Source organism: Gorilla gorilla, chromosome 20 (genome assembly GCF_029281585.2).
Source record: "Gorilla gorilla gorilla isolate KB3781 chromosome 20, NHGRI_mGorGor1-v2.1_pri, whole genome shotgun sequence".
In the NCBI taxonomy this organism is placed as follows: Eukaryota; Metazoa; Chordata; class Mammalia; order Primates; family Hominidae; genus Gorilla; species Gorilla gorilla.
Window position 1 is genome coordinate 20,419,600 of NC_073244.2, and position 27,732 is coordinate 20,447,331.

The window sequence follows — 27,732 nt, forward strand, 5'->3', positions numbered from 1 at the left end:
AGGTGCGAGCCTCTGCACCCGACCTGTTTCCTCATCTGGAAAATGGCAGGGAAACGTTCTGCCAGCTGGGACGCAGGCTCTGCCAACTCTGGCATGCCAAAGCTCTGGGCACAGCGCGAGTCCCACCAGCGTGGGTGTCCAGAGCTATTTCTGACAAGACCCCTTTGCGCCTGCCCAGGGAAGAGCCAAGTGGCCCCAGGCAAGACCGCCCCGCCCGGCTGCCACACCTTCCCCTCAGAGCAGCCAGCCCCAACACAGAGGCCAAAGGGTTCGTCAGAGCCACATGGTGGAAACTCTAGCAGAGGGTTTTTGAAAGCAGGTTGCACTTCATTCTTGCTGAGTGAGTGCACGTGTGTGTGTGTGTGTGTGTGTGTGTGTGTGTGTGTGTGTGTATGCAGCGCCCCTGGGTCTGTGTTTTTATTGCACTTTCCTGCTGGCTTCCAGCTGCACCGCCAGTTCCGGGGAGGGCCCTGGGCCAGCGGCTGTCCGTCCCCCCTCCTTCATAAAGTCCTGGCCTCGGGACAGCCTGCACAGCTGCCCAGCCTGTGGAGACGGGACAGCCCTGTCCCACTCACTCTTTCCCCTGCCGCTCCTGCCGGCAGCTCGAACCATGGGAGGCCGCGTCTTTCTCGGTAAGTACTTTGGGGCCCCTCTGGGAGGGGCGAGGAAGCTCCAGCGGGACCCCTTGGCTGCGTCTGAGAAACGGGAGGCGCCGCTGGTGTCTGTGGGGCCTGCGATAGAGGAAGCCACATTGTCAAGCAGGCACTCACGGGCACACGGCGAGAGGGGGTGGTGGTGCTTGGGCACCCCCACACCCCGGCAGGAACTCCAGGGTGCTCTTGGAGCCTGCTACCATGCCTGGAGGGATCCTCAAGCTTTCTACTGGAGCCAGTCTGGCATCTGCTCCCTAAGAGGGGAAACTGAGGCACGGGGGAAGGAAAGCGGCAAAAAGTGAGTGCTGGGACCCTGAGAGCCGCTGTGCTTAATATAACGCATAGAAGGACATGGGCGGGGGTGGGGAAGCTAGAAGCCAGGACTTCTCCACTGCAATGTACCCCCAATTTGTCCCTCGCAGTCTCAGCAGCAGGGGCAGCCCCCAGAGACCCCAGTTCTTGCTCCCCGCAGACCTGGCTGGGGCTCAGCTGCGGATCGAAGGGACTTTGCCTGGTTCTGGGTTTGAATTTGATTTTTGTTGTGACTTCCTGGGACTCCCTTTCCCGCCCCACCCAAGGTGACTGTAACGGTTATCAGGGTAGCTCGTTGCCTAAGCAACGGGGCAACAAAGAGAGTGAAGAAATGACATTTGGGGCAAAAACCAGAACTTCCTGGACCACAGGGACACAGCTTCCCTGGGCCAGCCCCAAGTGGCAGGTGTCAGCTCAGCACCCCGCCCTGGCTTAAGAGTGAGAGACAAGAGCCCACCTTGGGTTTCTTGGGGGCACACCTGTTGGGGGCAGTTGCCAAGACCTGGCTTCTCAGGGGTTCCACGCCCTGGCTGTCTGTGTCACCAGGGCCAAGTCAGAGAGCCTCTGCGCCTCACTTTTCTCATCTATAAAATGGAGCACAACCCGTCTCCATCTTACATTGTTTTAAGGGTTGAGTGAGTTAGGACACAAACTATTCCTGGTTGACAGTAAGAATTAGGTAAACAGCATTTTAAAAGTGTTGGCAGGGCACAGTAGCTCACACCTGCAATCCCAGCACTTTGAGAGGCCGAGGCAGGTGGATCTCTTGAGCCCAGGGACTGGAGACTAGCCTGGGCAACATATCAAGACGTTGTCTCTACCAAAAAAAAAATTTTTTTTTTTTTTGATACAAAGTCTCGCTCTCGTCGCCCAGGCTGGAGTGCAATGGCGCAATCTCGGCTCACTGCAACCTCCGCCTCCTGGATTCAAGCGATTCTCCTGCCTCGCCCCCCTCCACCCCGAGTAGCTGGGATTATAGGTGCCTGCCACCATGCCTGGCTAGTTTTTTGTTTTTGTTTTTGTATTTTTAGTAGAGACGGGGTTTCACCGTGATGGCCAGGCTGGTCTCAAACTCCTGACCTCAGGTGATTCACCCGCCTCTGCCTCCCAAAGTGCTGGGATTACAGGCGTGAGCCACCGCACCCAGCCAAAAAAAAATTTTTTTAATTAGTCGGGCTTGGTGGTGTGTGCCTGTAGTCCTAGTGGCTCAGGAGGCTGAGGTGGGAGGATCCCCTGAGCCCAGGAGGTTGAAGCTGCAGTGAGCTGTGTTTGCACCACTGCACTCCAGCCTGGGTGACAGAGCAAGATCCTATCTCAAAAAATAAATTAATAATAAGGCCGGGTGCAGTGGCTCACACCTGTAATCCCAGCACTTTGGGAGGCCCAGGCCAGCAGATCACCAGAGGTCAGGAGTTCGAGACCAGCCTGGCCAACATGGTGAAACTCTGTCTTTACTAAAAATACAAAAATTACCTGGGTGTGGTGGCAAGCACCTGTTATCCCAGCTACTCGGGAGCCTGAGGTAGGAGAGTCGCTTGAACCTGGGAGGTGGAGGTTGCAGTGAGCCGAGATCACGCCACTGCACTCCAGCCTGGGTGACAGTGAGACCCTGTCTCAAAATAAATGAATAAATAATAAATTATGATGATTATTAAATTCTGGTAAGACACTAGTGGGTCTGGGGAATTGTCTGGGGGTCCTTAGGAGGAAGCCTAAAGAAGGGGTGACTGCCCCACCCCCCACCCTAGGATCTCAATGCAGGAAACTGACTGCTTAGGGCTCAGCCCAGAGAATGCAAACCAGATGGAACTCAAACCAGAACAGCAGTTTCTCTCCCGGCTTCTGTTTGGGCAACTTCCAAGGCCCCAGATGGAGGCAGCTGGGCCCTGTAGCCTCACGGTGGGAGTAGAGAACCCAGCTCAGCCCATGCAGAGGGGATGGGGCACAAAAGAACCCTGCCCAGGGCCCTGAGGACCTCAATCCCTCAATTCCTCCTTCCCCAACCTCTTCTGTTTATTGGATTCCTCCTGATCCTTTTCTGGGCTCCAAGCCTCAGTTTCTCTATCTGTAGAATGGGCGTCAACACAGCCCCTGCCTCCTAGAGTGGTTCTGAGCTTTAAAGGAGTTACCTGGGGCTTTGGGAGTTAGAGATGAATCTGCCTAGATCCTGTCCTGCCAGGGGAGGTCATTTTGTGGTCTGTTCTGCAAAGAGGAACTGGGTTCTGGCCGAGGGAGGAACTAGCCAAGCCTTGTGGCCAGAGAGGAGGAAGAGGGGAATCCTGACAGAAGTGGGGAGTACGGGCTTGGGCTGGGGGGTTTCGGCCTTGGTTTAACCCAGCTGGAAGGAGTGTGGAGGTGGGAGTGGGGATCTCTGCCTTCCACCCACCTAAGGGGTACTAAATTTGAACACAGTGGCTGAGTGGTCCGGGGACCTCCAATCTGCACCCCAAACACCCGCCCTCTGAAGCTGTGCTCATAACAGACCCCAAAATTCCCCTGGAAGCCCCTCCAGGGTTGAATTGGGGCAAATGAGTGGTGAGTCATTCCTTCCCTTAGGCCCAGGAAGTGACTCATGCCCAGCCGTTGTCCTGGTCCCCATCCCTCTGCCCGACACCCCCCTTCAGGTCTCCCTGGATTATTGGGGTCCCCAGTATTCCCAGATCAGCAGGGACTGGACGTCCCCTCCCTCCCAGCCCGCCCCAGGCCCCACCTGCCGCTCATATCCCAACGCCCTCCCTTCCCCTGCCCTTCCCCTCTGTTTCCATCCACCCTCCTTTCTCATGGTTTTCTTTCTTCCTCACTGTTTATCTCTCTGTCTCTCTGTTCTCTCTGTCCCATCTCCTCCTGTTTCCTCTTCTGCTCTCTATGGGCCCCTTGTTTCTCTCTCCACCTCTCTCTATCACCATGTAATTTCTGTCTCTCTGTCTCTATCTCTCCGTGTCTCTGTCTCCTCTGTCTTCTCTTTCTCTAGCTGTCTCCTTTCTCCTCTCTGTCTCCCTCTCTGTCCCTCTATCTCTCTGTCTCTCTCTCTCTTTGTTCTTTTCTTTTTTTTTTTTTTGAGACTCTTGCTCTTTTTTTTTTTTTTTTGAGAGTCTCGCTCTGTTGCCCAGGCTGGCGTGCAGTGGCGGGATCTCAGCTCACTGCAACCTCTGCCTTCTGTGTTCAAGCGATTCTCCTGCCTCCACCTCCCAAATAGCTGGGATTACAGGCGTGTGCCACCATGCCCGGCTAATTTTTTGTATTTTTAGTAGAGATGGGGTTTCACTATGTTGGCCAGGCTGGTCTCACACTCCTGGCCTCAGGTGATACATCTGCCTCGGCCTCCCAAAGTGCTGGGATTACAGGCGTGAACCACCGAGCACAGCCCCCCACCTTCTGTCTCTCTCTCTCTTTGTGTCTCTGTCTCTCTTTCTGTGTCTCTCTTTCTTTCTGACTCTTTCTCTCTCTCTGTCTCTCTCTCTCTCTCTAATCTCTATTTTCTCTCCACCCCTGCTTCTTTGTCTCTATCTCTCTGGTGAACAGCAAGGAGATCCCTAGGTCCCCATCTCTGAATCCCCTGGTGACCTGAGAAGGGTCCCCCAGGACATGCCTTGGGAGGGGGAACCCCCTGAGTGCTGGGAACCGCCACTCCACGTGCACCCCAACAGGCGGCTACAGCGTCTTCCTGTGGGAGGGGGGCCCGCAGGGTGAAATATCACCACTGGGTTCCAGGACAGACCGCCAGGGCTGGTGGCAGTTGTGGGTGTGGTGTGTGTGCACCTGTGTCCCTGAGGAAGCGTGGAGGTCCAGGGCATCTTAGAGCCTGGGGGATCCAACACCGTCATTTTTTTTTTTTTTTTTTTCTGAGACAGAGTCTTGCTCTGTCACCAAGGTTGGAGTGCAGTGGTGTGATCTTGGCTTGCTGCAACTCTGCCTCCTTAGTTCAAGCGATTCTCAAGCCTCAGTCTCCCAGTAGCTGGGATAACAGGCACCCGCCACCACGCCCAGCTAATTTTTTTGTATTTTTAGTAGAGAGGGGGTTTCACCATATTAGGCAGGCTGGTCTCGAACTCCCGACCTCAAGTGATCCGCCCACCTCAGCCTCCCAAAGTGCTGAGATTACAGGCCTGAGCCACTGTGCCTGACCACGCCTTCATTTTTACCTAAAGAAATGAAGATGGCAGGCCGGGCGCGGTGGCTTGTGCCAGCACTTTGGGAGGCCTAGGCAGGTGGATCACAAGGTCAGGAGATCGAGACCATCCTGGCTAACATGGTGAAACCCCTTCTCTACTAAAAATATAAAAAGTTAGCCGGGCGTGGTGGCGGGTGCCAGTAGTCCCAGCTACTCTGGAGGCTGAGGCAGGAGAATGGCGTGAACCCGGGAGGTGGAGCTTTCAGTGAGCAGAGATCGCGCCACTGCACTCCAGCCTGGGCGACAGAGCGAGACTCCATCTCAAAAAAAAAAAAAAAAAAAAAGAGGCTGGGCGCGGTGGCTCACGCCTGTAATCCCAGCACTTTGGGAGGCTGAGGCGGGTGGATCATGAGGTCAGGAGATCAAGACTACCATCCTGGCTAACATGGTGAAACCTTGTCTCTACTAAAAATACAAAATAATAAGCTGGGCGTGGTGGCGGGAGCCTGTGGTCCCAGCTACTCGAGAGTCTGAGACAGGAGAATGGTGTGAACCCGGGAGGCGGAGCTTGCAGTGAGCCAAGTTTGCACCACGGCACTCCAGCCTGGGCGACAGAGCAAGACTCCGTCTCAAAAAAAAAAAAAAAAAAAAGAGAAATGAAGATGGCAGGCTGGGCGCGGTGGCTCACGCCCGTAATCCCAGCACTTTTGGAGGCCAAGGCGGGAGGATCACTTGAGGCCAGGAGTTCAAGACCAGCCTGGCCAAAATGGTGAAACCCCGTCTCTACAAAAATACAAAAAAATCAGCCGGGCTTGGTGGTGGGTGCCTGTAATCCCAGATACTCTGGAGACTGAGGCGGAAGAATTGCTTGAACCCGGGAGGTGGCGGTTGCAGTGAGCCAGGATCGTGCCATCGCACTCCAGCCTGAGCAACAGAGAGAGACTGTGTCTCAGAAAAAAAATTAAATAAATAAATAAATAAATAAACAAATATATAAAAGAAGAAGAAATGAAGATGGCAGTAAATGCTCAGGCACACCAGACAGCAGTCATGTGGTTCACTCCCACACACACTACACTGGGGAGTGGGCGCCATCATCCCTATTCTACAGAGGGAAACTGAGGCAGAGAGGCCCATTGTCTGGGATTTGAACTGCGGATGCCTGGCTCCTGTCTGTTTTCTTAGCCACTCCCCACACACCCCAGGTCAGAAGAGCAGCAGCTGGAGCTGAGACCCCCACCAGGCTCATGGCCCTTCCCTACTCCTCAGTTCCTGAAACTCCACCCCCAAGCCGAGCTCGGGAGGCTGAGGCGGGAGGATTGCTTGAGGCCAGGAGTTCAAGATCAGCCTGGGCAACAGAGCAAGACTCTGTCTGTAAAATAATTTTTTAAATTATTTTTAGGCCAGCCACAGTGGCTCATGCCTGTAATCCCAGCACTTTGGGAGGCCAAGGTGGGTGGATCACGAGGTCAGGAGATCGAGACCATACTGGCTAACACAGTGAAACCCCATCTCTACTAAAAATACAAAAAATTAGCTGGGTGTGGTGGTGGACGCCTGTAGTCCCAGCTACTCGGGAGGCTGAGGCAGGAGAATGGCATGAACCCAGGAAGCGGAGCTTGCAGTGAGCTGAGATCATGCCACTGCACTCCAGCCTGGGTGACAGAGTGAGACTCCGTCTCAAAAAAAAAAAAATTATTTTTAATTTTTTGGCCTGGCATGATAAATTATTTTATTTTAAAAGTTTTGAGTCAGGAAATGTGGCTCACGCCTGTAATCCCAGCACTTTGGGAGGCCGAGACAAGCAGATCACCTGAGGTCAGGAGTTCGAGACCAGCCTGGCCAATATGGTGAAACCCTGTCTCTAGTAAAAATACAAAAAATTAGCCGGGTGTGGTGGCGGACTCCTGTAATCCCAGCTACTCGGGAGGCTGAAGCAGGAGAATCACTTGAACCCAGGAGGTAGAGATTGCAGTGAGCCAAGATCACAGCATTGCACTTCAGCCTGGGCGACAGAGCAAGACTCTGTCTCAAAAAGAAAAAAAAATTAGTGCACACCTGTGGTCCCAGCTACTTGGGAGGCTGAGGCAGGAGGATCTCTTGAGCCTAGGAATTGGAGGCTGCAGTGAGATATGATTGCACCACTGCACTCCAGCCTGGGTGACCAAGCAGGAGCCTGTGTCAAAAAAACAAAACAAAACAAAACAAAACAAAACAAAAAAACCCGCCCCTATGGGAACAGGGTGACAGACTCTTTGGCTTTGAGCATCTGAGTGGGACATGACATCTGCTCACTCTAAACGACCGTCAGGATCTGAGCCTGAGAGGGGTCAGCATCCTCCTCCCACAAAATGCATCACCCTTACGCCTCCTTTCCCACCCTGGGATCCCCTCTGACCCCCTTTCCTTTCTCTGTTGCAGCATTCTGTGTCTGGCTGACTCTGCCGGGAGCTGAAACCCAGGACTCCACGGGTGAGTCTGCTGGGAAGCAGAAAGCACAGTCCACAGCCAGAGCCAGGGGAGGGCCCTGGACCCCTGCCCAGCCCCCTTCAGCCCAGGGAAAGAGAGGCCTCGCGCACAGGAAACTCAGCGCCCTGCCCCATCTCCCCCAGTGCCCCCTTTTTGTGGATCCCCTTGCCCCTCACCTTCTGACCGTGCTCCCTGCTCTTGCAGGCTGTGCCCGGTGGTGCCCTCAGAACTCCTCGTGTGTCAATGCCACCGCCTGTCGCTGCAATCCAGGGTTCAGCTCTTTTTCTGAGATCATCACCACCCCCACGGAGACTTGTGACGGTACAGAGGCTTGAGGGCAGCGCAGGGGACATCTGCGATTATAAGGCATTGCTCAGCCAGTGGGGGACAGAGATTGTTGTGAGGGGCCACAGCCTTACCTTCCAGACTATCATCATGGCCAGAGAAAAGAAAAAGAGGGCAGGCGTGGTGGCTCCCACCTGTAATCCCAGCACTTTGGGAGGCTGAGGCGGGCAGATCGTTTGAGGCCAGGAGTACTCAGAAGACTAAGGGGAGAGGATTATTTGAGCCCAAGAGTTTGAGGCTGCAGTGAGCTATGATTGCACCACTGCACTCTAGCCTGGGCAACAGAATGAGATCCTGTCTCAGGGAAAGGAAAGGAGAGGGAGAGGGAGGGGAAGAGGAAGGGGGGAGGGGGAGGGAGAAGGGGAGGGGAAGGGGAAAGGGAGGGGGAGGGGGAGGGAGAAGGGGAGGGGAAGGGGGAAGGGGAGGGGGATGGGGAGGGAGAGGGGGAAGGGGAGGGAGAGGGGGAGGGGGAGGGGAAGGGGAGGAGGATGGGGAAGGGGAGGGGATGGGGAAGGGGAGGGGAAGGGGGAAGGGGGAAGGGGAGGGGGATGGGGAGGGAGGAGGGGAAGGGGAGGGGAAGGGGGAATGGGGAAGGGGAGCGGGATGAGAAGGGAGAGGGGGAAGGGGAGGGGGAGGCAGAGGGAGAGGAAAGGAGGCAGGAAGGAAGGAAGGGAGGAAGGGAGGGAGAGAGATAGGCCCAGCATTGTGGGTCATGCCTGTAATCCCAGCACTTCGGGAGGCCGAGGTGGGCAGATCACTTGAGGTTGGGAATTCGAGGCTAGCCTGGCCAACATGGTGAAACCTCCTCTCTATACTAAAAACACAAAAAATTAGCCGGGGGTGGTGGCGGTCACCTGTAATCCCAGCTACTCGGGAGGCTGAGGCAGGAGAATCTCTTAAACCTGGGAGGTGAATGTTGCAGTGAGCCGAGATTGCGCCACTGCACTCTGGCCTGGGCGACCAGAGCAAGACTTTGTCTCAAAAAAAAAAAGAAGAGACAGAGAAGGAAAGAAAGAGAAAGAAAAGTAGGCCCAGCACGGTGGCTTACGCCTGTAATCCCAGCAGTTTGGGAGGCCAAGGCGGGCGGATCACCTGAGGTTGGGAGTTCGAGACCAGCCTGACCAACATGAAGAAACCTCATCTCTACTAAAAATACAAAATTAGCCGGGTGTGGTGGCCCATGAGCACATGCTTGTAATCCCAGCTACTCCGGGGGCTGAGGCAGGAGAATTGCTTGAACCCGGGAGGCGGAAGTTGCGGTGAGCCAAGATCGCGCCATTGCACTCCAGCCTGGGCAACAAGAGTGAAACTCTGTCTCAAAAAAAAAGAGAAGAAAAGAAAAAGAGAGAGAGGGAGGGAGGGAAAGGGAGGGAGGGAGGGAGGAAAGAAGGAAGGAAGGAAGGAAGGAAGGAAATAAGGGAAAAATATGAAGGGGGAGAAGTAAGAAGTGAATAGGCATGGCTTCCTGGAGAGAGAGAAGCTGGGTGCTCAGGAATCTGGAGTCTGTGCCTCAGTTTACCCTTAAGACTGGGGAGGGGGTACATTCTGGCTATGAGTTTTTTTTTCCTTTTTTTTTTTTTTTTGAGACAGAGTCTCACTCTGTCGCCCAGGCTGGAGTGCAGTGGCCTGATCTTGGCTCACTGTAACCTCCACCTCCTAGGTTCAAGCGATCCTCCTGACTCAGCCTCCTAAGTAGCTGTGATTATAGGCATGCACTACCATGCCCAGCTAATTTTTGTATTTTTAGTAGAGGCGGGGTTTTGCCATCTTGGCCAGGCTGGTCTCGAACTCCTGACCTCAGGGGATCCGCCTGCCTCAGCCTCCCAAAGTGCTGGGATTATAGGCGTGAGCCACTGCACCCGGCCACCATGGGGTTTCAATTTCTACAAAGATACTGGGGATGGGGATGTGGAGCTTCCTGTCCATCCCCCACCTCAGCACTGTTCACTGTGTCCAAATCTAAGATGCCAGCCAGAGAACTGAGATCAAGTGTGGTCTTCAGGAATAGCTTGCTCCAGCTGCAGCACAGCCTGTGCAGTGCAACTTAAGATTTTTTCCAAAAGATACTAAGCAGCAGGCCCCATGTTGGGGAGTCAGGACGGGGGTCTCTGCCCTGACAGAACTCACATCTTTGGGAGATGACTCCCTGTCCTGTTGTGTTCCAGACATCAATGAGTGTGCAACACCGTCGAAAGTGTCATGTGGAAAATTCTCGGACTGCTGGAACACAGAGGGGAGCTACGACTGCATGTGCAGCCCGGGATATGAGCCTGTTTCTGGGGCAAAAACATTCAAGAATGAGAACGAGAACACCTGTCAAGGTAAGAACCACCCCACGTCCTCTGACTTTCCATCCATGAGGTTTGGGGTCACCAGAGCCATTCTGGCAGCATCCAGAGAGCAGGGCCTTGGTTATAGGGTCAGTGCCTGGGGTCTGAGATGGGGCAGGTGCGCATGTACCTACCCCACCACCCCAGAGAGGCAGAGTGATGTGAGGATTAAGGGCTGACTCTGGGACCAGCTGCCTGGGCCAAATCCTGATAACCAAGTGTATGACGTTGGCCAGGATACTTATTCAGAAACCGCTGTCCACATGTGAGATGTGATAACATTATCATGCTTGTAATTCCAGTGCTTTGGGAGGCTGAGGCGGGAGGATCTCTTGAGGCCAGGAGTTCAAGACCAGCCCATAGCAACATAGCAAGACCCCACCCCTATAAAAGGGGAGGCGAAGGCAGGTAGATTGTTTGAGCCCAGGGGTTCGAGACCAGCATGAGCAAGCGGGTGAAACCCCCTCTCTACAAAAAATACCAAAAAAAATAAAAAATTAATTAGCCAGGCATAGAGGCCTGCGCCTGTTGTCCCAGCTACTCAGGAGGCTGAGGTGGGAGGATTGCTTGAGCCTGGGAGGTCAACGCTGCAGTGAGCCATGATCAAGCCCCTGCACTCCAGCCTGAGTGACAGAGCAAGATCCTGTCTCTAAAAAAAAAGAAAAAGAAAAAATCAAACCAAAGCTTTCTTGGAGGCAGGATTTTAAAAAATTAAAAACATTAAATGAAAAAAGAACTGGCCGGGTGCAGTGGCTCTCACCTGTAATCCCAACACTTTGGGAGGCCAAGGCAGGCGGATCACAAGGTCAGGAGTTTGAGACCAGCCTGACCAACATGATGAAACCCCCGTCTCTACTAAAAATACAAAAATTAGCCAGACGTGGTGGCACGCGCCTGTAATCCCAGCTACCAGCTACTCGGGAGGCTGAGGCAGGAGAATCGCTTGAACTCGGGAGGCAGAGGTTGCAGTGAGCCAAGATCACGCCACTGCACTCCAGCCTGGGTGACAGAGTGAGACTCTGTCTCAAAATAAAAAAAAAAAAGATAGGTTGAGTGCCATGGCTCATGCCTGTAATCCCAACACTTTGGGAGGCCAAGGTGGGAGGATCACTTCACTTGAGGCCGGGAGTTCAAGACCAGCCTGGGTAACACTTCAAGACCCCATCTCTACAAAAACAAAAATATAGACAAGCGGAAGAAAGAGTCCTTATCTTTTATTTGTTTTGTTTGTTTGTGTTTGAGACGGAGTCTCACTCTGTCACCCAGGCTGGAGGGCGGTAGTGTGATCTCGGCTCACTGCAACCTCCGCCTCCTGGGTTCAAGTGATTCTCATGCCTCAGCCTCCCAAGTAGCTGGGATTACAGGCGTGAGCCACCACGCCCAGGCTGAGTCCTTATCTTTTAAAGATAAAAACAAAAGTAGCTTTGACTTTTGTTAAATGTAGACCTTGGACAAGTTACTTTAACCTTGCTAAAAGGGGAGTAATGACATTTACCTACGAAAGTATTTAACAGGCTGGGCACAGTGGCTCACACTTGTAATCCTAGTACTCTGGGAGGCTAAGGCAGGTGGATCATCTGAGGTCAGGAGTTCAAGACCAGCCTGGCCAACATGGCGAAACCCTGTCTCTACTAAAAATACAAAAATTAGCTGGGTGTGTTGGTGCATGCCTGTAATCCCAGCTACTCAAGAGGCTAAAGCACGAGAATTGCTTGAACCTGAAAGGCAGAGGTTGCAGTGATCCGAGATGACAGCACTGCACTCCAGCTTAGGTGACAGAGCGAGACTCCATTTCAAAAAAAAAAAAAAGGCTAGGCGCGGTGGCTCACGCCTGTAATCCCAGCACTTTGGGAGGCCGAGGCGGGTGGATCCCGAGGTCAGGAGATCGAGACCATCCTGGCTAACACAGTGAAACCCCGTCTCTACTAAAAACACAAGAAATTAGCCAGGCATGGTGGCCGGCACCTGTAGTCCCAGCTACTCTGGAGGCTGAGTCAGGAGAATGGCGTGAACCAGGGAGGCGGAGGTTGCAGTGAGCCGATATTGCGCCACTACATTCCAGCCTGGGCAACAGAGCGAGACTCCATCTAAAAAAAAAAAAAAAAAGCAATTAAAAGCTCCTGGCTTGCAGAAAGCGCTCTATCAGCAATGGCTAATGGGGATTTTATTGTAATTCTGATCTGATGCGCCCCCAGGATGGGTATCCGTAGGGTGCGAGATCAGAGAGCAGCTGCAAGGCTCTACCCCTGCGCAGAGGCCACAGCCTTTGCTATGGTCTTGCTTGAGGCCACAGCTCAGGCCGGGAGAAACTGGGACTCCAGGCTTTGCCTATTTTCCAGGGAAGCTGGTTGGGCAGGGGAGGGGCTTCCAGGATTCACAGGGGCAGATGGGAGCCAGCAGTGGGCAGCTGGAAGCTGGGACTCATTCAAAGAGAGGGAGTTAGTGCAGGGTACCAAGATCAGGAAGAGGAGTGGCGCAGAGGTGGGAGGTGATGAGACTCAGACTACAGAGAGAAGAAAGGGCCCGCAGCCCAGATCCCAGCCCCACCCCTCCTGCCCTGCATTCAGGCAGAGCACAGAGGGATAAAGAGGGAGGTGGGTTGGGGGACAAGGCAGAGATGCATGTACCTGGGACGTACACCTGCGTGGAGTCCCGAAGGAGGCTTCTGTCCGCCACACTGCTAGTCCCCAGGGCCCCCTTGCAAGTGGACATCATGTTACCCCACATGCATGTGACTTGGCCAGAGGAGACAGAGTCTTCATGTGAACTAGAAAAAGATCCCCCTCTCCCGGTGGATACATTTGACAAACAAAGAGTGGGCTGGTTTTCAGCCCCTGCTCATCTCATTGGCCCAATACCTTTGTGCAGTGAGCAACCTGCACAGCTGTACTTGGTGATCATGGTTTCCTCCCAGGGTGCTCTAGCTAGGGGTGCCGCCCACCCACTGCTATGAACCCCCTGCATGGGATGGTGGTTGTGGTTATGGAGGAGGTGTGTTGCTGTGTTAGAAACAGGCCTGGGCTGAGAGAAGGGGACTCAGTCAGGCAGCTGGGCAGAGACATGGACAGCAGGGCTGAGGTGATAAGAGGGACCTCCACGGACATCAAGGCAGGTGATGGAGCCAACGGCCTGCTGGTTTGGAGCAGGACCTATGACCAGAGGTGAGAAGCTCAGAGGGGCCTGGGCCCCTCCCTTTAACCCTCGGCACTCCAGGCTTCGCTATTGCACCTGAGGACACGTGCACCCAGTGTCACAGCCCATGGGGCCTGTGACATCCAGGCCAGAGACCTCGGGCGGCTCCCTCCACTCCTCACCCCCCTGTCTCCAGGCATCTCAGGGCCATCCTAAACCCCTGATCACCCGTCTTTGTCCCAACCCTGAGACTCGGGACCCTCCACAGGGGGCCACTTCGGAAGCTCGGAACATCCCCCTGCCCATCTGGCATCTTATTTGCATAAAACAAAAGGGGGCTGGCACTCAGGATATTTCATGGGCTCATGACATGGCGTGTGGTGGCACATTCCAGTACAGTATCCATCCTCTCCGCCATCGCCGGGGACTGCCAGGATGAGACTTGCTGCCACCGGGGCTCCCATGAGCTCAGCCACACCTGGAACCCCTCTGACACCCACCCCTACCATAATGAACCCCAAAACCCTGTCCAGAAACTCAGGAGGACGGAATGTCAAGGACAGGACAACTGTCTCCAGCCAGCAGCCTTGCTTGGAGAAGATGCCTCCCGACCACCTTTCTGGCCGTTTAGCCCTCATCCGTTTCCCCATCCAGGGCTCCACCCTAACCCACCCTGGTAATTCCTGGGCCTGAACGCACCTCCAATGACCAAAGCTTGGGAGGATGCTGTGGCCAGGTGTGGGCAGCGTGACGTGGACCCCACAAATGGATTCAGAGGGCTGGGTGCCGTGACTCATGCCTGGAATCCCAGCACTTTGGGAGGCCAAGGTGGAAGGATCACTTGAGGTCGGGAATTCGAGAGCAGCCTCACCAACATGGTGCAACCCTGTCTGTACTAAAAATACAAAAATTAGCCGGGCGCAGTGGCACGCACCTGTAATCCCAGCTACTCAGGAGGCTGAGGCAGGGGAAATCGCTTGAACCCGGGAGGCAGAGGTCGCAATGAGCTGAGATCACATCATTGCACTCCAGCCTGGGCAACAGAGAGAGACGCTGTCTCCAAAAAAAAAAACAACAAAGAAAAAAACGCACTCAGAAGGTTGGATGAAGGAAGCGGCTCCAGCCTGGACTAGCCGGCAAGAGACAGCGTCACTGGGGACCATCGTCCCAGGCCTGATCCTCTCCTGTAGTCAGTCCTGGTCTGGACCACTCAAGGACAGAGATGGAAGCTTGAACTCCATTCAGCAGGGCCCACAGGTCTCTGTCCCTGGTGGAATGACAAGGGATGAGAGGACAGATACATCTGCCACCCCTCACCCATCGGCACCTGTGCCCTCTCTAGCCACAAGCCCCCGCTCACGGCCAGCTCTGCTCAGATATGGATTCTCACCACATCCTGCTATTTCCATATCCATAGATCCTTTCCTGGGGATCAGAAAAAAGCATCTTTGTAGACTCAGGGCTGCCTGGCTGGACATCAGCCCCCACAGTTCACCCCAGCCTGGTGCCCACTGTCTGGGCAGCCCTAGCCTGTCCCACATCATCCTTCGCTGTCCCCACCCCTGCTATTGCGCTGCATCGTGGGGGCACTGGCTTAGGGAGGGGTCTTGGTCCATGCCCATGAAGCTGGGCTCTCAGAGCTAGTGTGGATGGAAGAGCAGCATCCTGCTAGGGCCACCAGGATTCTGAGAATTTGGCCAGCGAGCGGCCATTCTGTGGGAGTCAGGCCCAGAGCCACCGTTGGGAACCAAGACGTGTCCTGCCCAGGCGCACGGCATGTCCCCTGCATTTGGTTCTCAGGAAGGCCCCACCCTGGCCTTTGCCCGGAATCCTTAGGCTGGGACACAGATGGCTGGGACACCCCAGCTTGGAGCTGCCCAGGAAGGCAGAGGAGAAGGGGAGGACTTGGCTGCTTCCAGCCACATCTGGACAACAGAAGGCCTGAGCCACCACCCTCACCATAGGATGCCTCTGTGTGGATTGGAAAAGGGAGGAGACAGTGGTGCCTTCCAGATGCTTCTGTGCCAGGAAACATGGCGGACCCTCAGCCCTGAAAGCTGCTCGCAGCTACGGGCATCCTTCACCCTCTCCTTCCTCTTGCAGATGTGGACGAATGTCAACAGAACCCAAGGCTCTGTAAAAGCCACGGCACCTGCGTCAACACCCTCGGCAGCTATACCTGCCAGTGCCTGCCTGGCTTCAAGTTCATACCTGAGGATCCGAAGGTCTGCACAGGTAGAGGCCCCAGGAAGACGCCGTGAGGCTGGACGGGAGCTGGGGATGGAGCTGAGGCAGGTTCTCCAAAGCAGCCGAGGAGGAGGGAGAAGATCCGCAGGTTCCCACAGGGTCAAGGACCTGCTAAGCCCCTGCCTAAGGATTCACCTCCCAGGAAGGTCCCACCACACGGCAGGGAGGCGGCAGGGCCTTCAGGGCTGGAGTGCCCTTGTGGGCCCCCAGACCTCACCCCTTCCTCATCTGTCACGTGTGAGTGGAAGAAGGTGTCACTTCCAGTTCTAAGAAGGGGAATCTCCACTATGACCAGGGAGGGAGCAGATGAGAGTTTTTAGTTTTTAGTCATGGAAGTCTAGCTCCCATGACTCAGTTTCCCTTTTGGTTTCACCTCCTATAAACTGGGGACCATGGTCCCTGCTGTGCCCATCTGGTAGGAAGACCATCATAAGATGCTTTGAAGGTGAAGTTGAAGGTCACCAAGTGGCGGCATGTGCAATAATGGTCTTCAGTCTGAGGCAATGAAAAGATAGGGGAGTGGGTGCAGTGAGTGGAGGGCAGGCCCGGGCTGGTCAGGGACAGGGTTTGACCCTCTGGCTTTGTCCTCAGATGTGAATGAATGCACCTCTGGACAAAACCCGTGCCACAGCTCCACCCACTGCCTCAACAACGTGGGCAGCTATCAGTGCTGCTGCCGCCCGGGCTGGCAGCCGATTCCGGGGTCCCCCAATGGACCAAACAATACCATCTGTGAAGGTTGAGAGCTCAGATCCCACGTTCCTAGCGACCCACAAACATCTGATCACATGTTCAACGGCGCCCACACAAACCAAGCAGAATGAGCGCTGGAGGCGCCCGGCTGTGCCAGGCATTCATTCTTCTGAGGCTAGATGAGAAAAGAGCAGGGGTCCTCCGGAAGGAGCTGGGGTACTGAGCGGGGAGGCTCAGGGGACCCCAGGCAACAGCTGATGACTCACTGGGAGGAAGGCGTTTCACCATATTCATAACCTGCTCTTCTGCACGGGGCCCACCTGCTGTGCCCAGGCCTCTCCACGCTTACATAACCCAGCGTCCACCACTCCAAGGGGGGCACTAATGCTGGGAGGAACGAGCTGGGGGCACAGACAGGAGACAGGACCCTCTCCAGGCTGGGACAGGACCTGACCCCCTTCTTCCTGTCCTCAGATGTGGACGAGTGCAGCTCCGGGCAGCATCAGTGTGACAGCTCCACCGTCTGCTTCAACACCGTGGGTTCATACAGCTGCCGCTGCCGCCCAGGCTGGAAGCCCAGACACGGAATCCCGAATAACCAAAAGGACACTGTCTGTGAAGGTATGACCCGACCCTAGAAGCTCCCCAACTCCCAACACCCACACTGACACGCTCCCGCCTAATGAGCCGCTTGTCTTGTTCCCTACAGATATGACTTTCTCCACCTGGACCCCGCCCCCTGGAGTCCACAGCCAGGTGAGTGGCTCCCACAGGGACGAGGCGGCAGGAACTCCATCCACACAGCACTGCATCTGTCTCCTTGTTCTAAACTTCCCACCCACCGTCCAGGCTCTCTGACCCCCACATCTCCTCTCTCTGCAGACACTTTCCCGATTCTTCGACAAAGTCCAGGACCTGGGCAGAGACTCCAAGACAAGCTCAGCTGAGGTCACCATCCAGGTAAGGGCAGGATGCTGGGGGACCCCAGGACAGTGTAGAATCAGCTAGCGGAGGCTTCCATGTGGCCAGAGAGAGTGCCCAACCCAAGCAGGGGCCTCTAGTCAGAGACACACATGCGCATAACATACACACACCACATACAGTATGTGCACAAACATACACACCCGGACACGTGAAGACACACGCATGCACACACACACACCACGTATAATGGCAACAGAGTGCAGCACTTAAGAACCTGGAGTTGAGGCCGGGCACGGTGGCTCACGCCTGTAATCCCAGCACTTTGGAAGGCCGAGGTGGGCAGATCACGCTGTCAGGAGATCGAGACCATCCTGGCTAACATGGTGAAACCCCCGTCTCTACTAACAATACAAAAAAAAAATTAGCTGAGTGTGGTGGCAGGCACCTGTAGTCCCAGCTACTCAGCAGGCTGAGGCAGGAGAATGACGTGAACCTGGGAGGTGGAGCTTGCAGTGAGCCTAGGTCGTGCAGCTGCACTGCAGCCTGGGCGACAGAGCCAGACTCTGTCTCAAAAAAAAAAAAAAAAAAAAAAAAGAGCCTGGAGTTGGGCCACAGAAGTTCAAATCCCCCCATTGCCACTTCTTGCTCTGTGATCTCAGGCAAGTGACTTGCCCTCTCTGGGCCTCGGTTTTCTCATCTGTTTTGGGGGTTGTGGTGTGTTTTTTTTTGTTTGTCTGCGTTTTTTTTTTTATTTGGAAATAAGGTCTGGCTCTGTTGCCCATTCTGGAGGGCTGTGACATGATCATGGCTCACTGCAGCCTCAATCTCCCAGGCTCAAGTGACCCTCCCACCTCAGCCTCCCAAGTAGCTGGGACCAAAGGCATGTACCACCATGCCTGGCTTATTTATTTATTTAATATATTTATAGATGGGGGTCTTGCTATGTTGCCCAGGCTGGTCTCGAACTCCTGGGCTTAAGTGATCCTCCTGCCTCGGCCTCCCGACATGCTGGGATCACAGGCGTGAGCCACTGTGTCTGGCCAGTTTCCTCATGGGCAACACAGGCATGAAAATAATGCCTCCTTCATATAGTCAATGTGAAGGGTAAATCAACTAATAGAAGTAAGACTCAGAACAGTGCCTGACACATGATAAGCCTTATATAAAAGCTTTCCCGGCCAAGCACGGTGGCTCATGCCTGTAATCCCAGCACTTTGGGAGGCTGAGGCAGGTGGATCACCAGTGATCAAGAGTTTGAGACCAGCCTGGCCAACATGGCGAAACCCCATCTCTACTAAAAATACAAAAATTAGCTGGCGTGGTGGTGCACGCCTGTAATCTCAGCTACTCAGGAGGCTGAGGCAGGAGATTCGCTTGAACCCAGAGGCAGAGGTTGCAGTGAGCCGAGACTGCGCCACTGTACTCCAGCCAGGGCAACAAGAGTAAGATTTTGTCTTAAAAAAAAAAAAGTTTTCCCATATGTTTTTAGCACAGTAGAAAAATGATGTGATCCACTTAACATCATTTTAACTTTTCCAGTAGCTAGATTATTTAGTTAGTTAGTTTTAGAGATACGGTCTTGTTTTGTCACCCAGGCTGGAGTGCAGTGGCACAATCACAGCTCACTCCATTCTCAACCTCCTGGGCTCAAGCAATCCTCCCTCCTCAGCCTCCCAAGTATTAAGAGCTGAGACTACAGGTGTGAGCCACTGTGCCTAATTTTTTCATTTTTTTTTTTCTTTTTTTTTGAGACAGAGTCTCGCTCTGTCGCCCAGGCCGGAGTGCAGTGGCACGATCTCGGCTCACCGCAAGCTCCGCCTCCCGGGTTCATGCCATTCTCCTGCCTCAGCCTCCCGAGTAGCTGGGACTACAGGCACCCACCACCACGCCCAGCTAATTTTTTGCATTTTTTAGTAGAGATGGGATTTCACCATGTTAGCCAGGATGGTCTCAATCTCCTGACCTCGTGATCCACCCACCTTGGCCTCCCAAAGTGCTGGGATTACAGGTGTGAGCCACCGCGCCCAGCCATTTTTTCATTTTTTGTAGAGATGGGGGCCTTGCTATGTTGCCCAAGCTGGTCTTGAATCCTGGGTTCAAGTGATCCTCCCACCTCAGCCTCCAAACGCACTGGAAGTACAGGCGTGCACCACCGTGCCTGTTGTCTAATAACTACACTTTATAAAGTAAAAATAAAGTTAAAGTTAAGATTGCAGGCCGGGCATGGTGGCTCAAGTCTGTAATCCCAGCACTTTGGGAGGCTGAGGCAGGCAGATCGCCTGAGGTCAGGAGTTCAAGACCAGCCTGGCCAACATGGTGAAAACCCGTCTCTAAAATAACAAAAAAAAATTAGCCGGGCATGGTGGCGGGCACCTGTAGTCCCAGCTACTAGGGAGGCTGAGGCAGGAGAATCACTTGAACCCAGAAGTCGGAGGTTGCAGTGAGCCAAGATCACGCCACTGCACTCCAGCCTGGGAGACAGAGTGAGACTTAGTCTCAGATAAATAAATAAATAAAGTTAAGATTGCATTTAACCTAATAGATCCAACATATTAACCACTTTAACATGGAATGATTTTTTGCTTTTTTTGTTTTGATCCGAGATCGTGCCATTGCACGCCAGCCTGGGTGACAAGAGTGAAACTCCATCTCAAAACAAAACAAAAAAAAATTACAAAAATTAGCCGGGTGTGGTGGCACGCTTCTGTAGTCCCAGCTACTCAGAAAGCTGAGGTGGGAGGATCGCTTGAGTCTGGGAGGTGGAGGTTGCAGTGAGCTGATGATGCCACTGCACTCAAGCCTAGGCAACAGACTGAGACCCTGTCTCAAAAAAAGAAAGAAAAAAGAACAGGAAATCAAAACAGAGCCTGGCAGGCAGCCCGTGCCCGACCAGTGTTAAGCGCTGTGATTCATATGTGCACGCAGGCAAATACTCAATCCGTAGCTTGTTTTCTGGTTACTGCATCATCTCAGTGATTCCCTTGTGCCTGTGGGTCTCCAGTGTGTCCCCTGGTAGGGGGTGACATCCAGGTCCTTCAGGCAACCCCTGTGGCCCGATGCTCCAGCGATTCTGTCACCCGCCACCCCCTAGAATGTCATCAAATTGGTGGACGAACTGATGGAAGCTCCTGGAGACGTAGAGGCCCTGGCGCCACCTGTCCGGCACCTCATAGCCACCCAGCTGCTCTCAAACCTTGAAGATACCATGAGGGTCCTGGCCAAGAGCCTGCCTAAAGGCCCCTTCACCTACGTTTCCCCTTCGAACACAGGTGAGGCCTTGGCCTGGCCTGCCCTGCCCCAACCCTGGGCCCCACCTGGTACCTGGGGTCCCTAATCACAACTGCCCCTCTCCCCTCAGAGCTGACCCTGATGATCCAGGAGCGGGGGGACAAGAACGTCACTATGGGTCAGAGCAACGCACGCATGAAGCTGAATTGGGCTGTGGCAGCTGGAGCCAAGGATCCAGGTAGCAGCGGCGGTCTGGAGGGGGAGCCCGTGGGAGAGAGATGGAGGTGCTGGGATGGGGCCAGGGTGAGGTTCAGAATATGGAACAACTGACCGGGCGCGGTGGCTCACGCCTGCAATCCCAGCATTTTGGGAGGCCCAGGTGGGTAAAGCGCTTGAGCTCAGAAGTTCAAGACCAGCCTGGGCAACATGGTGAAACCCGGTCTCTACAAAAAATACAAAAATTAGCCAGGTGTGGTGGCACGTGCCTGTAGTCCCAGTTACTCGGGAGGCTGAAGCGAGAGGATCAATTGAGCCTGGGAGGTCAAGGCTGCTGTGAGCTACGATCACGCCAAAGCACTCCAGCCTGGACGACATAGTGAGACCCTGTCTTAAAAAAAAAAAAAAGTCCAGGCACAGTGGCTCATGCCTGTAGTCCTAGCACCCTAGCACTTTGGCAGGCGAGGTAGATGGATCACCCGAGGTCAGGAGTTCAAAACTAGCCTGGCCAAGATGGTGAAACCCCGTCTCTACTAAAAATACAAAAATTAGCTGGGAGTGGTGGCAGGTGCCTATAATCCCAGCTACTTGGGAGGCTGAGACAGAAGAATCTCTTGAACCTGGGGAGTGGAGGTTGCAGTGAGCTGAGATCACGCCACTGCACTCCAGCCTGGGCGAAAGAGCGAAACTCCGTCTCAAAAAAAAAAAAAAAACAAGGAACAACTAGAAACTGACTCATCGGGAGGGGCTCCTGGCGTCATCGTGGTGGACTGGCTGAGCCTGAGCTGGGTCATCTTGGGAGGGAGGATAGAGCATGGGAGGAGGACAACGGGAGTAGGCAGCGAGCGTGTCTGTTCCCCAGGCCCCGCCGTGGCGGGCATCCTCTCCATCCGGAACATGACGACATTGCTGGCCAATGCCTCCTTGAACCTGCATTCCAAGAAGCAAGCCGAACTGGAGGAGATATATGAAAGCAGCATCCGCGGTGTCCAACTCAGACGCCTCTCTGCCGTCAACTCCATCTTTCTGAGCCACAACAACACCAAGGAACTCAACTCCCCCATCCTTTTCGCCTTCTCCCACCTTGAGTCCTCCGGTGGGGAGGCGGGAAGAGACCCTCCTGCCAAGGTCTCTGCTCACTCTGCTCACTTCCTCAAAGATAACCCAGGGCCTTCGCACATGCTGGGCCTCTCTCTGGGATGCTCTTTCCCCATGTGACTCAGTCTTTTATGTTTCTGGCCTTCTGATTTGGGCCTTCCCCAACCTCATTACTTATTTATTTCTTTACTTTATTTATTTAATTTAATTAATTAATTAATTTATTTTAAGACAGAGTCTCACTCTGTCGTCCAGGCTGGAGTGCAGTGGCACGTTCTCGGCTCACTGCAATCTCTGCCTCCCAGGTTCAAGCGATTCTCCTGCCTCAGCCTCCCAAGTAGATGGGATTACAGACATGTGCCACCACACCTGGCTGATTTTGTATTTTTAGTAGAGACGGGGTTTCTCCATGTTGGTCAGGTTGGTCTCAAACTCCCGACCTCAGGTGATCTGCCCGCCTTGGCCTCTCAAAGTACTGCGATTACAGGCGTGAGCCACCATGCCCAGACTTTCTTTTCTTATTTATTTATATTTTTAGACAGGAGGGTCTCACTCTGTGGCCCAGGCTGGAGTGCAGTGGCGCGATTATAGCTCACTGCAACCTCGAACTCCTGGACTCAACCATTCCTCCAGCCTCAGAGTTTTGAGTAGCTGAGGCTACAGGCATGCACCACCACTCCCAGCTAATTTTTTTATTTTTGATAGAGACGGACCTCACTATGTTTCCCAGGATGGTCTAGAATTCCTGGGCTCCAGTGATCCTCCTACCTCAGCTTCCTGAGTAGCTGGGACTATAAGCATGCACTACTATGCCCAGTTAATTAAAAACAAAAAAATTAATGGAGATGGAGGTCTCGCTATGTTGCCACAGCTGGTCTCAAACTCCTGGCCTCAAGCGATCCTCCCACCTTGGCCTCCCAAAGTCCTGGAATTACAGGCAAGAGCCATCATCATCCCTGGCCACCTTCTAATGCACTGTCTACATTACTTATTCGTTAGGTTTATGACATAAGCTGCCTCTCCCACTTTTTTTTTTTTTTTTTTTTTTGAGATGGAGTTTCACTCTTGTCATCCAGGCTGGAGTGCAGTGGCTCATTCTCGGCTCAGTGCAACCTCACCTCCCAGGTTCAAGCGATTCTCCTGCCTAGGACTCCCATGTAGCTGGGATTACAGGTGCTTGCCACCAGGCCCAGCTAATTTTTGTATTTTTTAGTAGAGACGGGGCTTCGCCATGTTGGCCAGGCTGGTCTCAAACTCCTGACCTCAGGTGATCCGCCTGCCTCGGCCTCCCAAAGTGCTGGGATTACAGGCATGAGCCACTATGCCTGGCCACCTCTCCCACTCTTATGTCAACCTCACAAGGGTAGGTACTTGTGTGTGCCCTGTTCACTGCTGTGTCTCCAAACCTGTTACATTCAGTAGGCGCTCGGTCAATACTCATCTAGTAAAAAGCAGCCCTCTTAGACTCAGCCCAAGCCCAGGACCTAAGAGTGAGCTCCAGGCCAACCTTTCTGACCACCCTCATCTGCCCACAGGACGTGATGCCTGGGCCACGGCAGGAGCTGCTCTGTGCCTTCTGGAAGAGTGACAGCGACAGGGGAGGGCACTGGGCCACCGAGGGCTGCCAGGTGCTGGGCAGCAAGAATGGCAGCACCACCTGCCAATGCAGCCACCTGAGCAGCTTTGCGATCCTTATGGCTCATTATGACGTGGAGGTAAGTAGCTGGAGCCATCCTCAAGTGCCCACAGGTAATGAGGTCCAGCTGCAACCAGACAGGCAGCTAGTTCTCCATGGAGCCCTACTGGTTGCTCAGATATATCTGCATGGTTGCACAGCCCAGGTGTCCCCACGTCACACCCCTCGCAGCCTCTTCCTTTGGCCTCTTCTCTACAACCCAGCAACTATACACTGGGTGCAGCCACTAGCTCCGCTCCTCTGCCTGTCCATCCCGTACCAGTTGTGAGATGTCAACTAAAAGCTCCCCATGGAGAGCATTCCAAGGGGGCACCACTTGCCCGTTTTTTTTTTTTTTTTTTTTTTTGAGACGGAGTCTCTGTCGCCCAGGTTGGAGTATGGTGGCACAATCTCAGCTAGTGAGGTTCAAGGGATTCTCCTGCCTTAGCCTCCCGAGTAGCCGAGATTACAGGCGTACACCACCATGCCTGAGTAATTTTTGGTATTTTTAGTAGAGACAGGGTTTCACCATGTTGCCCAGGCTGGTCTCGAACTCCTGACCTCAGGTGATCCACCCACCTCGGCCTCCCGAAGTGCTGGGCTTACAGGTGTGAGCCACCGCACCCGGCCTCTTTTTTTTTTTTTTTGGACAGAGTCTTGCTCTATCGCTTAAGCTGGAGTGCAGTGGTGTGATCTTGGCTCACTGCAACCCCCGCCTCCAGATTCAAGAGATTCTCCTGCCTCAGCCTCCCAAGTAGCTGGGATTACAGGTGCATGCCACCATGCACCGCTAATTTTTGTATTTTTAGTAGAGGCGGGGTTTCACTATGTTGGGCAGGCTGGTCTCGAACTCCTGACCTCAGGTGATCTGCCCCCCTCAGCCTCTCAAAGTGCTAGGATTAGAGGCATGAGCCACCGCACCCAGCCTGGAGCACCACTTTCTGTATGTGACTTCAGTAGGATCCATCGTTAAGCTGGGCCTTGTCGAAAACTGCAATTAACCAGACAGAGAAGGGGGGCGCCTGTGGTCCAGGCCAAAGGCCCAGCAAGCACAAAAATGTGAAATCCCTAGACTCCCCTTCCAGCTGGTAAGTGTGGCCAGATCTAGGAGGGACAAGGGAGGAGGTCAGAGAGGTGGGCCCGTCAAAGTGTGGGGGGAAAAGGGACCACAAAGAGGGCAGGAAGGCCTCATGCCCTGAAGGAAGCCTGAGCACCCGGTGCCACTCCTAGGACTGGAAGCTGACCCTGATCACCAGGGTGGGACTGGCGCTGTCACTCTTCTGCCTGCTGCTGTGCATCCTCACTTTCCTGCTGGTGCGGCCCATCCAGGGCTCGCGCACCACCATACACCTGCACCTCTGCATCTGCCTCTTCGTGGGCTCCACCATCTTCCTGGCCGGCATCGAGAACGAAGGCGGCCAGGTGAGGTCCCGCCCCGCTCCCTCCTGAGCTCTGGAGTCAGGGAGGCCTGGGAGGGATTAGCCCCGCCCACTCCCGGGGCTCAGTCGGGTAGGCGGGCCCTGGAGGCATGAGGCCCCGCCCCTGTCCGGGATCTGGCCCCGCCCACCGGGGGGTCGGGTTGTCTCTTTAAAGGGCGCTGGCTTTGGAGCTGCCTGGCCACACCCCGAGTGCCCGCTCGCTTCTATGAGTGTTGTTGGGGGTGGGCCCTGGGGGGAAACCTGGCTCCCGCCCCAGACCCGCCCACCCTCCGGCTGTGGTCCCGCCTACTCTCGGGACCTGGCAGGCGACTGGCTCTGGCGCCGCATGCCCCGCCCCGCGCTGACGTCGCTCCGCCCCTCCGTCCCCGCCCCGCAGGTGGGGTTGCGCTGCCGCCTGGTGGCCGGGCTGCTGCACTACTGTTTCCTGGCCGCCTTCTGCTGGATGAGCCTCGAAGGCCTGGAGCTCTACTTTCTTGTGGTGCGCGTGTTCCAAGGCCAGGGCCTGAGTACGCGCTGGCTCTGCCTGATCGGCTATGGCGTGCCCCTGCTCATCGTGGGCGTCTCGGCTGCCATCTACAGCAAGGGCTACGGCCGCCCCAGATAGTGAGTGCAGCGAGATGGGGCAGGAGGAAGGCGGGGTGCTGGGCCCGGGGCTCACAGGCAGTGCCACGCACAATGTCCGGCCGCCCTCCGTTCCGCTCCTGGCTTCCTGGGGCACTGATGGGACCCCTCCCTTCCCTCCTAGCTGCTGGTTGGACTTTGAGCAGGGCTTCCTCTGGAGCTTCCTGGGACCTGTGACCTTCATCATTTTGGTAAGTACCCACTCTCCCTCCACCGAAGCCCGAGCGCCACAGACCCAGGCCCGGCTGGACCATCGCTCTCGCCCTCTAACCCACAATCTGCTCCCTGCCCAGTGCAATGCTGTCATTTTCGTGACTACGGTCTGGAAGCTCACTCAGAAGTTTTCTGAAATCAATCCAGACATGAAGAAATTAAAAAAGGCGAGGTGAGAGGAGAGGCTGGGAGGACTTGGAGGCGGGGCCGGGGTGAGGGGCGTGAAGCTGGAGGTGAGATGGGGGCCCACGCTGCAACCCCGCTCCCCGCAGGGCGCTGACCATCACGGCCATCGCGCAGCTCTTCCTGTTGGGCTGCACCTGGGTCTTTGGCCTGTTCATCTTCGACGACCGGAGCTTGGTGCTGACCTATGTGTTTACCATCCTCAACTGCCTGCAGGGCGCCTTCCTCTACCTGCTGCACTGCCTGCTCAACAAGAAGGTGGGGGCCTGGGCACAGTGGTGCACGCCTGTCATCCTTCCACCTACTTGGGAGGCTGAGGGGGGAGGATTGCTTGAGCCCAGAAGTCCGAGACCAGCCTGGGCAACATAACCAGATGCTGTCTTTACAAAAAAATTCAAAGATAGCCAGGGTGAGGCGCCTGTAATGCCAACAGTTTGGGAGGCCGAGGTGGGCAGATCACCTGAGGTCAGTAATTCAAGACCAGCCTGGCCAACATGGTGAAACCCTGTCTCTACTAAAAATACAAAAATTAGCCAGGCATGGTGGCACATGCCTGTAGTCCCAGCTACTTGGGAGGCTGAGGCAGGAGAATCATTTGAACCAGGAGTGCAGTGGGCCAAGATGGCACCACTGCACTCCAGCCTGGGTGACAGTGAGACTTGTCTCAAAAAAAAAAAAAAAAAAAAGCCGGGTGTGCTGAATCCCCATCTCAGCTTCTCAGGAGGCTGGGGCAAGAGGATCACTTGGGCCCAGGAGTTCAAGGTTGCAGTAAGCTATGATGGTGCCACTACACTCCAGCCTGGGTGACAGGGGGACCTGATCTCAAAAAAAGACAAACACAAAAACACCAAGAAGGTGGGGCTGAGGGCAGAGCATGGGGAGGAGCGTGCACGGTCCCAGGGCCTGCTCCTGCCCTGACTTGGTGTCTGGGCAGGTTCGGGAAGAATACCGGAAGTGGGCCTGCCTAGTTGCTGGGGGGAGCAAGTACTCAGAATTCACCTCCACCACGTCTGGCACTGGCCACAATCAGACCCGGGTAAGAGGCTGCGCCTGGGGCGGGTGTGGGCAGGTGTGGGCAGGAAGGCACCAGGGCTAGCGGGGCTCAGGCCTCTGGGCTCTCCTCTCCAGGCCCTCAGGGCGTCAGAGTCCGGCATATGAAGGCGCATGGTTCTGGACGGCCCAGCAACTCCTGTGGCCACAGCAGCTTTGTACACGAAGACCATCCATCCTCCCTTCGTCCACCGCTCTGCTCCCTCCACCCTCCCTCCCTGATCCCCACGTGTGCCACCAGGAGGGAGTGGCAGCTATAGTCTGGCACCAAAATCCAGGACACCCAGTGGGGTGGAGTCAGAGCCACTGGTCCTGCTGCTGGCTGCCTCTGCTCCACCTTGTGACCCAGGGTGGGGACAGGGGCTGGCCCAGGGCTGCAATGCAGCATGTTGCCCTGGCACCTGTGGCCAGTACTCGGGACAGACTAAGGGCGCTTGTCCCATCCTGGACTTTTCCTCTCATGTCTTTGCTGCAGAACTGAAGAGACTAGGCGCTGGGGCTCAGCTTCCCTCTTAAGCTAAGACTGATGTCAGAGGCCCCATGGCAAGGCCCCTTGGGGCCACTGCCTGAGGCTCACGGTACAGAGGCCTGCCCTGCCTGGCAGGAGGTTCTCACTGTTTTGAAGGTTGTGGACGTTGTGTAATGTGTTTTTATCTGTTAAAATTTTTCAGTGTTGACACTTAAAATTAAACACATGCGTACAGAAGATGGCCTTGCCTGCTGGTGGTGATTCAGAGGCCGGGCCCAGGGTGTCCGTGAAAGGCCAAGATGACCAAGAAAGAGATGGGGTGGG

At 54.7% G+C, this 27,732-nt stretch overlaps 1 protein-coding gene across 3 annotated transcripts; it reads left to right on the forward strand.

Annotated features, from left to right (window-relative positions):
- ADGRE5 (adhesion G protein-coupled receptor E5) lies at window positions 1-27,645 on the forward strand. Of its 3 annotated transcripts, XM_019015152.4 has the most exons (20): window positions 253-632; window positions 7,498-7,548; window positions 7,750-7,866; window positions 10,056-10,211; window positions 15,456-15,587; window positions 16,191-16,337; window positions 16,767-16,913; window positions 17,002-17,048; window positions 17,175-17,252; window positions 20,308-20,485; window positions 20,575-20,682; window positions 21,523-21,788; window positions 23,294-23,473; window positions 24,664-24,855; window positions 25,249-25,475; window positions 25,618-25,684; window positions 25,787-25,878; window positions 25,979-26,147; window positions 26,824-26,925; window positions 27,018-27,645. In XM_019015152.4, the coding sequence occupies exons 1-20, from the start codon at window positions 611-613 to the stop codon at window positions 27,045-27,047; spliced, it is 2,508 nt and encodes an 835-aa protein (XP_018870697.2). In that variant the 5' UTR covers window positions 253-610; the 3' UTR covers window positions 27,048-27,645. The 3 variants fall into 3 exon arrangements, with proteins under 3 accessions (XP_018870699.2, XP_018870698.2, XP_018870697.2); XM_019015153.4 differs by lacking the exon at window positions 16,191-16,337 and having other exon boundaries at window positions 242-632; XM_019015154.4 differs by lacking the exons at window positions 15,456-15,587; window positions 16,191-16,337 and having other exon boundaries at window positions 1-632.
- Window positions 27,646-27,732: the final 87 nt, after the last annotated feature.

Coding starts and splice junctions, on each gene's coding strand:
- ADGRE5 (XM_019015152.4), top strand. CDS start 611: ATGGGAGGCCGCGTCTTTCTCG. Junction 633..7,497: donor GGGAGGCCGCGTCTTTCTCG/GTAAGTACTTTG, acceptor TCTCTGTTGCAG/CATTCTGTGTCTGGCTGACT. Junction 7,867..10,055: donor CCCCACGGAGACTTGTGACG/GTACAGAGGCTT, acceptor GTTGTGTTCCAG/ACATCAATGAGTGTGCAACA.